General features: G+C 41.8%; 3 protein-coding genes across 5 annotated transcripts; 2 read left to right on the plus strand and 1 right to left on the minus strand.

The window, feature by feature from the left end:
- Window positions 1-1,229: 1,229 nt before the first annotated feature.
- LOC112280699 (uncharacterized) lies at window positions 1,230-7,016 on the plus strand. Its single transcript, XM_024516508.2, has 9 exons — window positions 1,230-1,300; window positions 1,546-1,878; window positions 3,515-3,650; window positions 3,865-4,146; window positions 4,536-4,742; window positions 4,953-5,057; window positions 5,226-5,904; window positions 6,066-6,331; window positions 6,459-7,016. Exons 1-9 carry the CDS (start codon window positions 1,230-1,232, stop codon window positions 6,594-6,596), a joined length of 2,217 nt encoding a protein of 738 aa, XP_024372276.1. The 3' UTR covers window positions 6,597-7,016.
- An 843-nt stretch (window positions 7,017-7,859) lies between these two features.
- On the minus strand, window positions 7,860-10,982 carry LOC112280327 (uncharacterized). Of its 3 annotated transcripts, none has more exons than XM_090248509.1 (7): window positions 10,934-10,982; window positions 10,428-10,660; window positions 9,742-9,869; window positions 9,508-9,607; window positions 8,954-9,020; window positions 8,495-8,573; window positions 7,860-8,368 (listed from the first exon to the last, which is right to left on the minus strand). In XM_090248509.1, exons 2-7 carry the CDS (start codon window positions 10,579-10,581, stop codon window positions 8,318-8,320), a joined length of 579 nt encoding a protein of 192 aa, XP_090104635.1. In that variant the 5' UTR covers window positions 10,582-10,660; window positions 10,934-10,982; the 3' UTR covers window positions 7,860-8,317. The 3 variants fall into 3 exon arrangements, with proteins under 3 accessions (XP_090104635.1, XP_024371465.1, XP_024371466.1); XM_024515697.3 differs by lacking the exon at window positions 10,934-10,982 and adding an exon at window positions 10,872-10,925; XM_024515698.3 differs by lacking the exon at window positions 10,934-10,982 and adding an exon at window positions 10,789-10,925.
- A 1,121-nt stretch (window positions 10,983-12,103) lies between these two features.
- Window positions 12,104-14,696, plus strand: LOC112279444 (pentatricopeptide repeat-containing protein At4g26680, mitochondrial). Its single transcript, XM_024513880.3, has 3 exons — window positions 12,104-12,778; window positions 13,116-13,814; window positions 14,149-14,696. The coding sequence occupies exons 1-2, from the start codon at window positions 12,179-12,181 to the stop codon at window positions 13,650-13,652; spliced, it is 1,137 nt and encodes a 378-aa protein (XP_024369648.1). The 5' UTR covers window positions 12,104-12,178; the 3' UTR covers window positions 13,653-13,814; window positions 14,149-14,696.
- The last annotated feature ends 101 nt before the right edge of the window (window positions 14,697-14,797 follow it).

A 14,797-nucleotide genomic window follows, 5' to 3' on the forward strand; every position in this document is an offset into this window, starting at 1 on the left:
ACATGTTTCCTTTTTGACTTTTTTGTTGGATTGACATACAATAACATGATACAAATAAATTTGATTACAAATGACTCACTTGTTTAGTATTAAAAATAAATAAATAAATAAATAATCTTATGAGTGTTTTATTTTTGAAAATTAGAGCTTAAATCACTAATTTAACTTATAATAAATATAAATAAAATATAAAATTCAGTATACTTCATGTATACAAGGAGTAAGAGATTTTATCAAACCAAAAAAAAACTGATACGAATATTTTAAATGCACACTTCTAAATGTTTTAAGTGATTTTACAAAAGTTGAGTCTGTTTATCACCATTGGTATTTTGGTTTTGACATCAATTCCCTAGTTTTATCACCAACTTTATAACACAATTTAACACATGTTTTGACATTATATGATATACATTTGCCTTCAATAATATTGAGTTTGTAGCCATGCACAGAAAGAAAATAGTAAAATTTCGATAATTAGTTTTAATATTCAGACAACAAGTTATTATAACAAAAAAATTGGAGATAATTTAAGTACTTTTTTCATCCTTGTTGAAATTATTTTTCACGTGAATTTCATGTTATCTTAAATTAATTTTTGGGGCGTTTCAGCTGTTCTGGTTATACTAGTTTCCATTCTATATTTTTCATAACCCTCTGGAATTACTGTTGAACATATGAGACAAAATCAAAAGTATGCACTAAACAAATTTCTTTAGCATATAAGCCATTGAGGTCTATATATATAATCTCATACCCTCTTAAGATTTTTGATACAATAAAATAATCTATAGTATTTTTTATCTCTCATCAGATAGGACTAAATTTAGCTTAGTAATATCCCAAGAATTGGAGATATTATGAAGTTAGAATCCAGAATATATATATTCATACATATATATGGATTGATTGATTGATTGATTGATTAGGCATTGTGTTCCACTTGGCTAGATCATTATCAAATTCAAGAGGATATATTCCAAAAATTAGCATCAACTAGAATCCCGCAAAAATTGCTTAAAATCATCTTAATCCACTGTTAAATTCTGAATAATATTTCGTTCAATACTTATTCGTTTATATTAACATGAATTACAACAATACACTGTTTCATTTATTCATTTATTTATTTATATTGTGTGTGTGTGTGAATATATACACAAATATAATCACTGATTCGTCTTTTAATTTTACTACAAAACATCCACCAACATTTACAAAACCAAAACATGAAGTGGTCAGTCGATCTATCGCCCGGTACCTGGTCAGGCCAGCTGGGGATGAGTGACGCAGATGGTCGGTACGTGAAGGGGATGGTCGGTATGTAAACAGGGTAGAAGGTACGTGGATAGGGTTGTCGGTAGCAAGCCACCGGGCAGCTGTAACTTACAGCCCACTCACGAGCTGCAGCTTTTCTGTGCAAGGACATGTATTTCGAGACCTCGGAGACGAGCGAGAGAGCGAGCTAGTGAGTGTTTGTGTGCTTGTGCAGGATCCAACTACACTACGATCTAGTGTTCAATAAGAGCGTTGGCGGTGACTCAGACGGTGGAGCATTGACAGGCCGAATCCGGGGCTCTGTAGGGAACGCTTCAGCACAGGATTTGGTGCTTCCTCGACGTGGTTTCCCCGCTCTCACTACTCCTCCGCTGCTGCTGCAGAAACTCTGCGCTGCGCTGTACTGTCAGTGCCGCCTGGGCTCTGGCCTCGCCACAGGTCCGCCGATACTCCTGCAGCCAGTTTTCCTGGGTCTGTAAAGCCGTGGGCCGCGTCCCATCGCTTCTGCAATTCCTCTGAGACTGCTGCTGCCTGTGTGGGATACTCTACGTCTGCTCTGTGGTGTCGCGTGTGCCTGGATCCTGTGCGTTGCGGGCTATGGTGGGCAGTTGTCGTTGTTGATGTGATGCTGTTGTGGGTTTGGTTACTTAGCGCTGGAGAAGGCGTGGTAGTGGTAGTGTGGAAGCTTGATCGTTGCAGTGACTGAGTGGAAGTTGTAGGTGTGGCCAATGCTGGCAAGTTGAGTGAAAGGCGCCACGGCAGCAGGAGAAGTGCATGCTTGCCATGGTTGTGAGGATTGTGAGGGAGTGAGTGATTGAGTGAGTGCTCGGTGTGTGCAAGAGGAAGGAGGATGTGATGAGAGTGTCATTTGAGTCCTGGGAGTTGGGGCAGAGGAGATCTCATGTGGTAGGGGATGGAGCTGGGGCCAGTGGTTGGTTGGGCTTTGGATTTGGGCTAGTGCGGTTGTTGCAATGGGTTTTGAGGTGGTAAGAGGAGAGCTTCATCACAAGAGTACAGTTTCTCTACTTTAGACTTGACGATTTGTTCTCGGCAGAGTGAATGGAGTGATTTTTGCGAGTGACCTGTCCATGCATGGGATCTAGCCATCGCAGATGGTGATGTGTCCCCTTCTTAAATGAATTTTTAATTCCTTGTATGCTGAACGGCTGGCAGAGTCATACCATTCGAGGATCCATGTTAGGTAGTTATTATTCTCTCGTTTTATGCTTCAGCTAGCTGCCTCCACCGTTTCGAGTTGAGGCAGCTAGCTCGGTGTGTGCAAGAGGAATGAGCAACTCCTTATCGATGGTCGCGAGGGGAAAAAGAAAGAAACGTTACAACGCTCTTGTTGAAGGACTAATGAATAGAACAAAAATTTCTCGCATCGCATCCTACTGAATTGGTCTCTGTCATCCTAGTTATAGCAGCAGTGGTATGACTTCCAAGCAATCTCTAGGACGGGGATTAAAAGATCTTCTGGTCGCCATTGACTTGTATCTACGGTGCTGCCTGAAAAAACCGAGTATTGTATCTTAATTTGCATTCTGCTACGTTATGTCGGTGGTTGATGTTGCTACAGATTGTCGATGGGCATGATCTTCTCTGGAAGTTTTAAAAAATACCTTCAGAATGTGACAAATGCAATGGATATTTGAGTTTCGAAGGAAATCCGGGGTGATACTGTCGGAACGAAAACTGCGTGTGCTGAACCATAGAGTCCGCCGTAGCAGTACGGCAGAACACTCATTTAATACAGAAGCATTCCCTTTTTATTATGCCGGAACGATATAGAGGCGTGCGTATCGTGTGTTAGATCCTGCCTAGCGAATAGTTTAAGTGCGCTAAAATGCTGGCAATTGAGAAGTAGAAAGACTTTTAGCACTCCGAAGGAATATGGTCAAGAAGCAGAAACCGGTATTCTTAATGACTATGACCAGCAAGATAACATCTTCGTGGTTTGGGGCATATCGGAGGATGCCGGAACAGAGAGGGATTAGCTGTGTAGTATGATCACCAGCTTGGTCAATGAATGAAGACTTGCGACGAGACATACAGCTCGAGAGCTTGCAGTCATTGCAAAGTAGTGAGGGTATTAATTACTGTATTACGAACGTCGTTGTTTGGCCACACTTTCAAGGTTCATTTCCTTGCATGTAATCTTGATGAACGCTTTCACATCAGACTTGTATAAATTCGTAATTTACTTTTTTTATGAAAAAATGTGTCGTGTCTGTAGGTGCTTCCGCAGAAGGCAGTGTTTGGCAGCAAGCACAAAAACCATGGGCAAGGCCAATCCAAGCAAGTGGCTAAAAGCAGTCAAGAAGGCTTTCAGGCCTCCACTGAAGGAGGGTATCGATGATAAAGATGAGACAGTAAGTTTTTCGCAGGAGCAATTGCGTGGTAACTGTCTTGGGCTTTGAATTCATTGCTTACCTTCAACTTGAAATACATCGTTTTTAGCCATGTCCAAATCAAGTATACGAGGTGCACATCAATCTGGATAATTTCGGTCATTTCTTTTAGTACTGATTTATAGCAAAGATGTAGATGATGATTAGGATGGGGTGATGTGATGTCTTTGAACAGCAATTAATCTCCAACAAGGTCAATCAAGGAAAAACCTTACATTATTCGAAGGCGGCTCCTCTCCCACTACCATCTGTTGCAGGGTTGATGCATGAGCAAATTCAGCAAGAACGCAACAACGGACTGTCTGTGGAAGATGAGGTCAGTGAACTAAAGAACGACGAAGACTTAGACCATGCGAGGCAGAAATCTTTATCAACTATCGAAGTTAGCTTGGAGGATGAAATCTTTCGTAAGGACCAGGCAGCTATTAAAATTCAGCGAGCTTTTCGTAAATATTTGGTAAGATTTTTCACGTTTGAGGATGTCATCACGCAGACTGGCTAACTTATTATGTCCTACTGAAGTGCATTGCGTCGCTGTAGTTTTATACAAAATATAACATATGCACGCGTCACACTTTTCTATATACTTCATGTCCCAGAATAACAAAAGTGAGATGTTAATGTTCTTTTTTGGTTGTGTCGGTCTCACTCTCAATTGTAGTTGCTCTGACATCTAGATTGGTCCCAAGTGAACTAACCTTTTATCATTCGATTTTTTTGGGATCAACCTGGAATTCAGATCTGTATTCCCGCATCTTCCATTCCATTTGTCTGATATAGCGAGTCATAGAAGTGTGCACCAGGAAGAATAGGCCTCCTGATTTCCGTCCACTGAGTGCTTTGAAGGCGTTGAGAGGACTCGTTCGGCTCCAGGCCTTGGTGCGAGGGCACACAGTACGAAGGCAAGCTGCAACAACATTGAGGGCAATGGAAGCTCTTGTTCGTGTGCAAGCACGTATTCGTGCTCGTCGAGTGAGGATGTCAGAGGAAGGGCAAACCGTGCAGCAACATATTCTTCAACGGCGTCAAGGACTTGCTCGACTCAAAAGCTCAGTACGCTGGACTGCCAACCACTAACTTTTCGTTTCAGTATCTTGAACAATCGAGTCAATTTCTCGGCTACTCTTTCCTGAAATTCTTGCGAGAGTTCGTCGAAACCAGGTTTAAAGACGGGTTTCAAATCAGGATACTAGTGGTCGATACTACGTACACACATTGCACTTGTTTATGTTTCTGGATGCTGTTGTTTGCTCCTCTGCTCAGGAGGGCACCTGGACCACAGGTCAAGACACGAAGGAGAAAATGCAAATCCGGGAAGAGGCAGCCAAGAAGCGAGAGAGGGCGATGGCATATGCATTCTCACAGCAGGTGTATTACTGCCCAGTAGAAAGTTTTGAGTTGCGACCCTCAATGGGTACAGCTGGAACGCTTCATTGTGAACGCTCTGATGGGTTTATTACAATTTTGCAACAATTTTGTTTCTGAGAACCCATAGGCGTATTCTGACTTGTATGGGGACTGTCCTCACTTTTCCAGCTTAAACAAAGTACTCCAAAGCGCAACATTCTGTTCATAGACAGCGAACCTGATCAATCGCATTGGGGTTGGAGCTGGATGGACCGATGGATGGCTGCCCGCCCATGGGAAAATCATCACACAAACCGTGCAAAGGAGAGCCATCTGAGTGTTCAATCTTTAAAACAATTGGAGGCTAAAACAAAGAATATCAAAATGGATGCCGAGAGCTTGAAGACTACTAGGCCTGCACTCCAAGCGACCTCACGGGTGGCAAAGTCAGAGAATAAGCCTAAGAAAGGTAGAAGCACAAATGGAGTGAGTGGAAACGTTCCGTTACTTCCTCCGTCTCCACCTCCCTCAGCTGACAAGCCTGTATTACTGAAGCCCGCTGCTCCAGCGAAGTTGACATCGCCCGATAAGTTAAGGCAAGAGCCAAACCGCTCGATGCCATTGTCTACTTTAGAGATTCCGGGACCTGCAGGCCATGACAGCAATGCCGAGATTCCTTCAACAGGCGACTCTGCTTTCAATACCCAACCTCCATCAGCCCATCAAGATTTAAATGGGGCTCCCTTGGCTGCATGGAACGATGGCGCGGTGGAACCTGGCCCCAGCTGCAGCAGCTCTTGTGGATCTCAACACGGAAACAATAACAATCCGTCAACTAAAGCCAACTCTCAGCATTCGCCCATCTCAGGTATTAGCACAACTAAACTATCTTTGCAATCGAATGAAACTAAGTTGACCTGTGTGAAGTATCATATCACACAGTTGCAATACACGTTAGACGCGCTCCCACCAATCTTACAATAGCCACAGAACGCGTCAGTGGATTGAGAGTGATGTTGCAATGTGCAGAGAACATGAAGACCGACGTGGATGCGACCAACCCAACCAACGGGGAAAACTGCATGCCTGCAAGTGAGAAGCCAACGAGGAACCGGTACATGGCGGCTACGTTTTCTGCGAAAGCTAAAGCTCGCACTAGTCCCAAGACCAGGGGAGTGGAGGGCGATGAGACACCAGCAAAACTGCAGAAGCGCCTCTCTTTTGGAAGCCCCTCACTCGCGAGCCTTATGTCTCCAACCCGAAAGCCTGCAGCCAGATCGAAATCCATCGCTCAGGTTTCGCATCGCTTCCATCTACTCAGATCTAAACTTTGTTTCTAGAGTACAAATTCCAACATGGTTATAGACCATGAACTGAATTGTCAGACCACTCACTGTGACACGAAAACGACTTGGATTTCAGGTGCGGTCTAGTCTTCAAGTGGACTTACTCAAAGAAAAATCTGATGAGCCCCTGAGCCCAGTTGGGTCTGTTGCTCACCGAATACACAGACGCAAGTCCTTCGGAGCCGAGTCAAGGTCTGCAACAAAGTGGAAGTAGCTCACAGCACCGAGGCGGCTGCAACTTGTATCACAAACCTCTACCAGGCTTTGTGTTTTCATCAATAGGAAACCCACTATCCAGTCCTCATTTTATTTTATTTTATTTTATTTATTTTTTATTTTTCGTCAACAAATTCTTTCCAGTGTGATCGAGATTATTACAACGGCGTCATCGAAGCTCATTAGAAATTCGAAGCGAACCTGCTAGCAGATCGATGAGCTTCCGGTGCCTGGTTTGGATGTCCAATAAAGCTGGTACCCACTAGGCCAATTCTTCAACCTTATTCGCAGTGCTGATAGGAAATGTACCCATTGTATTTTGTTTGATATCTAGTCATTGACTACATTGGCAAAGTGTATATCTCTTTATGCTTTTTTTCAGCTACGATTATTCACTATAAAACATTGTCATTGGTCCCCTGTTTGTGTTGCTTCAACAGCATTTGATACTCTTCATCTTTCAACATGCTTACTGGTTGGAATGGATTATGCAAGAAAATCTCCATTGGGTTTGAATTGTTTTTGTACTTATATTCCTTGTTTGTTAGCATTCACAATGTAGAATCTACAACTTCACTTCTTGTGAGAAGAAAAATATAATAAAATATATTAAAATAAAATAAATAAAAATCAGTGGATAGACGATTCGGGCTACTAATGACGAAGTCAAGTTGGAAAATTAGAGAAAATGTATCCGCTTTATTCGCTGTATTTGTTGATTCAGGGTTGATGAATCATGTTCCCATTCATCAAATAGTTTTACTGTAATGGAGTTTGGACATGGCTGATAACGGGAATTCATTTTATGCATAAAGATCAAGGTGTTCAAAACACACTAATCTGAAAATTAAATTAGTGCGACGATTTGAAGGTGATCAAATAAACAGGTTTGAGCAATAGTTAGTTTGAGACGACCAACTGCCGTCCAAACGTCTGCACGTAATATTGTAAAAACACGAAAGTCGATGATCATTTCATGGATACATTGAACATCGATCTTATTTTGAAATGGAGGCCCATATCCATTTAGTTCACTTTGGCAACAAGTGGATATCGATTGACAGACAGTTAACACAGGATCCCATTAGCAGATGCGAAAAGTTTCCTGTTATCAAGAAAACTAGAGGGGTTTGAAAAAGGAAGTCATCGAATGGTTCCACGAACTGAAATTTGGTTATTAGGATCATCAAAATGTAAACAAAAATGAAGGGAAAAAAAAAAAAAAAAAAAAAAAAAAAAAAAAAAAAAGTAATCAAGGAAATGCACAAACCAAAGCAAATGAGAGAGTAGATTCAATTAGCTCTTTCCAATGGTAGAAGCTAAAAGACATGTCCACATGCTCACTAGCAGTCGTGAGTACTTTGCAAGCTGACTCTGTCATCGGTAGCCAGGAGATGAACTCCGCATACTACAAGACTTAGTGATGCACCTAGAACTTATTTTTAACGTAATATTCCTCCAACGAATCCTAACTTACAGCAGAACTTTTCAACAGAACAGAATAATTCCGTGGAAGTGAGTCGGTGACGAAGCATGCCAATGGTTAAGCTTATAGCTTTCTCTGATAATGCCGCAGAAACTACCGTTCAAGGTGTGATGTGAACACCTCAGCAACATACACCACAAACGTGATCAAAAGCCCAGCGTTTCTTCAAAGTGCCGCTACTGTCTAAAGTCACCGCATGACCACACACCAGTAAAACACAACCTAGAGAAGAATCAAAACTCCTCCTTCTTCACATCTTTAAACAATGTCTTGAGCTCCCCTGACTGTTCCAACATGCATAAACAACCCCATTAGTCCGTCAGAATAGATATTTGAGTTCTAAATTTGATCCACATCTCCAGTACCCATAATAACAGTGATACCATTGGAGCTGTGAAGGGTAGGCATACCCGGTGCATGGAGATGAGGATGTCTGACCCTCCAACAAACTCGCCATTTACGTACACTTGCGGGATTGTTGGCCATTTACTGCATCCACAAACACATTTTATTCATCTTTGATGGTCATTCACGAGACAGTGAAATTATTACTAAGAATACTACATACATTTGAGATGGACCTCACATATCAACAGATGTTGTGTGACCAACATAATATGCTCCGAAATCCCATTATCCAATAAATAAATAAATAAACATACCCCCAAAAACAACTTCCATTCTGACTATGGAACAAACTAATTAGCTGTCATTTAGCCTTGTGCATAATCCTCTAACCTATCTTCCATGAGAAAAGAGTTTGCAGCCAAAATGTATCAAACAGCTGGCATCAAGCAACAGTTCAAGTGCACTATAAGTGCTAATACCCAAATTTTGACAGATTGACCACAAAATAAAAGATGAGGTACCTGTAGTCTTTGATGGCCGTCCTAAGCTCTGGGTCAGCTAGAACGTTTCTCGATTTGTACCCAACACCTGCAATTAACCATGAACAACTTAATCATAATCCCTCTTGATAAACTAGAGATTCGATGTCTCGCAAAGAAACCACGCTATTTGATTCTCGAAGCAGACTAGGTATACAATACTTCATATAAAAATAAAAATAAAAACTCAATATCGACAATTCATGAAGCTCAAACCAAACAAGTTGGGGTGCTTCCAAACTGTTCGACTTCATAAATCTTACATCAAGCCACAATCTGTATTAAATACCTGCTGCTACAAGGTGTGCATGAAGAGCACTAAAGAAATAATAGGGTGTCTGGATAATGCCTAACAGCTTTTTTCATATATCAGTTGACGATTAAAGGCCATATAAAAAATTTCAAACACATGCATAGTACTGCTGATTTGCATAAAAATAACTGTCAAATTTCGCAATCCAATAACTAGCCATTCTGTGCAATATATACGAGTTAGGCTTTCAGATTATTTGAGGTACAAATGAGGAACACTGTACCATATTCATCTAAAATGCGAACAACCATGGCGCTGAAACCGCACTGAGGCGCCTGCGGAACTCCTTTCATGAAAACCATCACTTGGTTCTCTTTAACGTCCTGTTTCCCATCAACATCAGTCAAACAGAACATGGTCGTTGAGGGTCTTGAAGGGATGGCTTAAACTGTGCAAATAACAATTGTCACATGCAATCAATGAGTCCAACACACGTTAAGAAAAGAAAACAGATTACCTTCTCAATAGCTTCGTGCACAGGGGATAAAGAATCAGCTTGTTTCTGAACGGGCTTGAAATCATCATGTGTGTCTGGTTCATCTCCAGCAGGTATAGTGACACCCGCTCGCTGTAGCACCCAAGGTGCTGCCATTGCAGTAACAATTTTCAATGCAATTGAGTGAACTCGCATACCATACAATGAATGAAGCACACGAGCAAAGCTGCGTCTGTTATAAATATCCAGGTCTCACTAGGATATGGGGGTACAGTAATCGGATGCGGAACCATAGGAGAACAATGATTCGCCATATTGCCAACTACTGCAACCCCAACCCAACTCCAATTCCAAACTAACCACGACACAAAGGCCGACCGATCATGTCCTACTTCCCAAACTGCAGCACTCTTAAACCCTAATTGTGTGACGAGGAAACCACTCAGGGACCAATCAGTCTCATAGGTTCTGTACAATTGAAAAGCACCAAATGTAACACCATAGATGAATCATAACTACACGAGATAATAAAACCCCATCCACCATCCAATGAATCAAACAGTAGGCTACCAAGCACATCAACTCTACAGGCATAACTCAGTGCAATCAATCTTCAATCAGTCTAGCAGTGGATTGATCGCGCATCTGAAAGCCAGATTTCCGCAACAGAATCAAGAAAAACCACATGATTGAAGCAAAATGTGTACCATTGTCTCGACCAAAGCTAAATCGAGAAGGCGACGAAGCCGTGGACGCCACCACAGGTAGAATCCTGAACTGGCCACCTTGGGGTTGAGGCGGTGCTGAAGCTACAGCCCTTAGCAACAGGCGCGACAACCCTCGTGCCCTAGTCCCCAACATTCTGCTCTTCTGTGTCGCTCACTCTCCAAACGTAGCGTCCTCTCACAATAACTCTCCACCAACAAAACCTATTCTAGAGCTGCATTACCCAACACCCACGCTCACCCAAATGAGAAACAATTAACAACGCAGCTCGCGTTCTACTGCGAGGAAGGCGAGAATACATCAAGCGTAACGCAAAACCAAAGGGGAGTCAGTAACAACGACCTCGCTCGGCTGCAAAAGACTCCGATTGAAAAATTGCCACCGAGATTGAGCATATAAAAAAAAAAAAGCAGAATTGAGCGCACCAGATGATTTCACAGGACGCAACAACTTGAATTGCAACACCGAAGCTCCACAAAACCCTTACAAATTTGTGAGGTTTCGAGGGCAGGAAGCAGGATTGACGAGGCGGCGATGCTGAGCGACTCGCAAACCAGCGACCACTTGCACGGAAAAGTATGCTTGGAAAACGTAACTTTTATCCACTGATTTCTACTTTTCCTATCTACTTTTTCTTTCGCCATGGCCTCCTCCTCCTCATTCCTCTTTTCTTTCTTTTGTTACTTTTACTTTATTATTTATCCTTCCTTTTGTTACTTGGGTTCCATGTAATTTTTCTCGTTGAAAAATTGAGTGGGATTTTAAATTTTTTGAGTTAGATTTTTTCTTTTATGAAAGCATAGTTAAAATGAGTGAATATAAGTTTGAACAAGGAAGAAAAGGATTTACCTTGATTCATTTTTATTTTTTTTACTATTTTTGTTTACATATGGAGATTTGGTGTAGGTTCTAATTCTATCTTCAATTATGTATTATTTACACTTTTCCACGTTTTGTTAGAAAAATGTAGCTCACTTCTGTGCGTGTAAAAACTGGAATATTGTTTTTTTTTTTTTTTTTTTTTTTTGCCCCATAAATTTAGTATTTCCCAAAGTCATTGCTTGATTTATAACTATAAACACTAATAAGTATGTATTTGAGAAAGGAATATATAGAGGGGGTATTCCCGGTTCATTATTATCAAAAAAATCTCTATTAATCTATAATTTTTCATGTACCAAGAAAAAGATGACCCAAAATTATACTTAATATATGTTAATTTTTTTGTGTGTATGAGTATGAATGTGAGGCTCTCTTTCATTTACAGGTGGATCATAAAAAACGAAAGTCCCTCAATTAAGCACATACACAATAGAAATGTTTTTCCTAAGCTATGAAGTTTAGGGATGCTCCTCTACATAGTGGGATTTCATACTGTTACCAAACCAAGGTAAAATAATAATAATAATAATAATAATAATACTTAAAAAAATGATCTAATGAACTTTAAGTCACACTCATAAAGAGAACGAAGGGCTCCAGTGTGATCGCTGCCTTTGCCACGTGGACTACCAGAAGAACACGGAATCCTTTTCACACGGCGGTGAAGTACTGAGCCACGTCGGTACTCAAAAAGGTCGGAACCCTTTTCACACGGTAGGCGGGTCGCAAGCCGCGCGAGAGGCGTCGCGCTTCCCACGCGGCCATACCTCGAGAATGGCCAAAATTGCTGGTCTCGTCAAAATCGGGCTATGGCCGCGAGCTCTGTAAATCGTGCTCCACATTGCAAGCTATGGCCGCATGCCGCCGCGGCCTCCATGGGCTTCGCTTGTTGCTCAGGAAGCCCACTAGTATCGCCCATACCGCAGGTAGTTTTCCATTGTTGCACGAGGTGGAGGCGCAGACTCTGGGTTTTAGGGTCTTAAGGGGTTTTGCGGCATGCTCATGGCGGGTTCGAAGCGCTTATTTGCACGGGACGGGTCAGCGATGGTGCGAGCAGGAGGAGAATGTTGCTGGGTTGTCGTGTGTGGGATCAATTCGTACAGTTTCGGGTGAGGAAGCTGTGAGGAGCCACGTGGGATTCAGGAACAGGAACCTGTGGAAGGATGGGAGAGTGCGGGAGGCGAAGTTCGTGGAGAAGATTTGTGGAGTTTTGAAGCGGGGGGAATGGGGGATCGATACAGTGAATGATTTGGAGAAGATGAGAATACGGCTGAGATCTAAACTCATGAACAAAGTGCTTCGACAAGTTGATGATCCCGAGCTTGCGAGTTTTTTCTTCCAGTGGGCCAGGAAACAACCCTCCTTCCATCCCAGCCTGCAAACTTATAATGCTATCATCGAGATAATGGGTGCTGCGCAGAATTTCGACGCGCAGAAACATTTGCTGCAGGTTTTGAATTCTAGCTCCATCGCCTTTTCATCGCATTTTGGGATAATGACTGCATTAGATTTAGGCATTGCGTCGCTCCAATGAGTCGATTGAATCGTATGCTATAATAGCTGTCGTTGAGCTTTGATTGAAATTCTGAAGTTAAACAACCAATGGCGGGTCGAATTGGAGTGATTGGGTATCTGATGCGGAATAGTATCGGGGATGAAATAGAATGGATGGTCCTTTCTGAATGTCATTGAGATACCTGATGTCTTTAACAAGTTGGGGGCATTGTGGACGAGCATTGTTATATATGTGTGCTACATGATATTCACTCGAGGTGGTGTGTTTTCAGGATATGCATGGTCAAGGTGTGCAAGCGAATACGTCCACATTCAACATACTCTTGCTGGGATACAGTCGAGTTAACGACACAGACAGAGTAATGGAAACATTCAAACAAATGGAACAGTATGGGTGGAGTCCGAATGCCTTCACATTCAAATGTGTGATACGTTCTTTAGTATGGAGTGGCAGGGCTTTGGAAGCCTTGTCTATATATCCCAAAATGATGGAATTTGGTTATGTTCCAGATAATTTTACATACAATGGTCTCATTGAAGGGCTGTGTAAGGCTGGGCACGTGAACGAGGCTTTTGTCATTTTCCAGGAAATGGAAGACCGGGGGCTAAGTCCTGACGCCATTGCCCATGCTGCCTTAATTAAGGGCCTTGACACAAAAGGGCGTATTGACGAGGCTTGTCGGATGTTTCAAGAAATGACCCTTAAGAACCTTCGTACTGTTGTGCATACCCACAAAGGGGTAATGGGCGTCTTCAGTAAGAGGCACAAGGAAGCTTTGTCCTCGGATGCTGCCAGCGCTGGTGCTTAGTGACGGTTAGTGCTGATTTGGGAGCATAATAATTTGACGCCGTGGATCTCTCTCTCTCTCTCTCTCTCTCTCTCTCTCTCAGCTGGACGTCAATCAAATGCTGCTATTCACCAACTCCTCCGCCAAAATTTTACCTGACATGCGTTCGCTTCTAAAATATGAGTAAGCCCGCCATAACCACACAATCAGTTCATTGCAAGTAGTCAGTAGTGCTGTTGAAGTTGTTCTATGGTTTGTTTTTCTGGATTTGAATAGCATTTTGCAGGTACATGTGTCTGAAATTGTGTTTTGTTATGATTTTATTTTATTTTGTTTTTTACTAGATTCAAGTTTTAATTTTCTTACTTTATTTTTCCGAACTTATGAGGATTTGTGTTAGTATGGCGGTTTCCCCTTACTGTAGATGACAATGATTATCTTGTTTTGAAAGTTACGAGTCTGTAACTTCAAGACCAGGCTCATTTTTCGGAGTTTTTCAATTCTGTGTACTTGGCAGGAAAAGTGCTGTGTTATGGAGACTTGCAGAGCTGACGGTTGGGACGCGTACAATCTTGGTTACCGCAGATCCAAGTCGTGGACATTTTGAAGGAGAAACCTCATTTATTATGACACTTTGCATCAGTTTTTGAGAATACTACAGCGAAACGTGCAGTGGAAAAGGCATTGGTAATGATCAATGCATGACAACTTCAGTGATCATTTTGTTAGGTGAGGGGCGATCATATTCTTCACTGTTATAGCACGATTCTTCTCCGAAAGGAACTTTTCTTTTCTTTTCTTTTGTGTATTTTTCTCTCTTTCTTTGTTCTTTTTTAAAAAAGCATTTTTACAGAGAAGATTAATAGCCTACCAATGCGTAGAAGTTATCCAGAAAAAATCGACTTCTTTCGTGATCGCCAAAAGTTCACGGAGTCTTTTGTGAGAATCAGAAAGAAAGAAAAGCGACCTCACTTTCCTGTTAGGTGGTCGATATAAAGACTTGTATCACCTTTTTTTGTACATCTACAAGATTTTGAACAACATTGAGGACCCGATTGCAGTGTACTGTATGTACTTTTTGTTGCAGTCATCTGCTTTTGGATGCAGTTTAAAGTTTTTAAAAATAGATTCAAGGTACTTCTTCACAATTTTGTGTACATACTTCA

The sequence above is a fragment of the Physcomitrium patens genome, chromosome 3 (assembly GCF_059467195.1).
Source record: "Physcomitrium patens ecotype Gransden chromosome 3, ASM5946719v1, whole genome shotgun sequence".
In the NCBI taxonomy this organism is placed as follows: Eukaryota; Viridiplantae; Streptophyta; class Bryopsida; order Funariales; family Funariaceae; genus Physcomitrium; species Physcomitrium patens.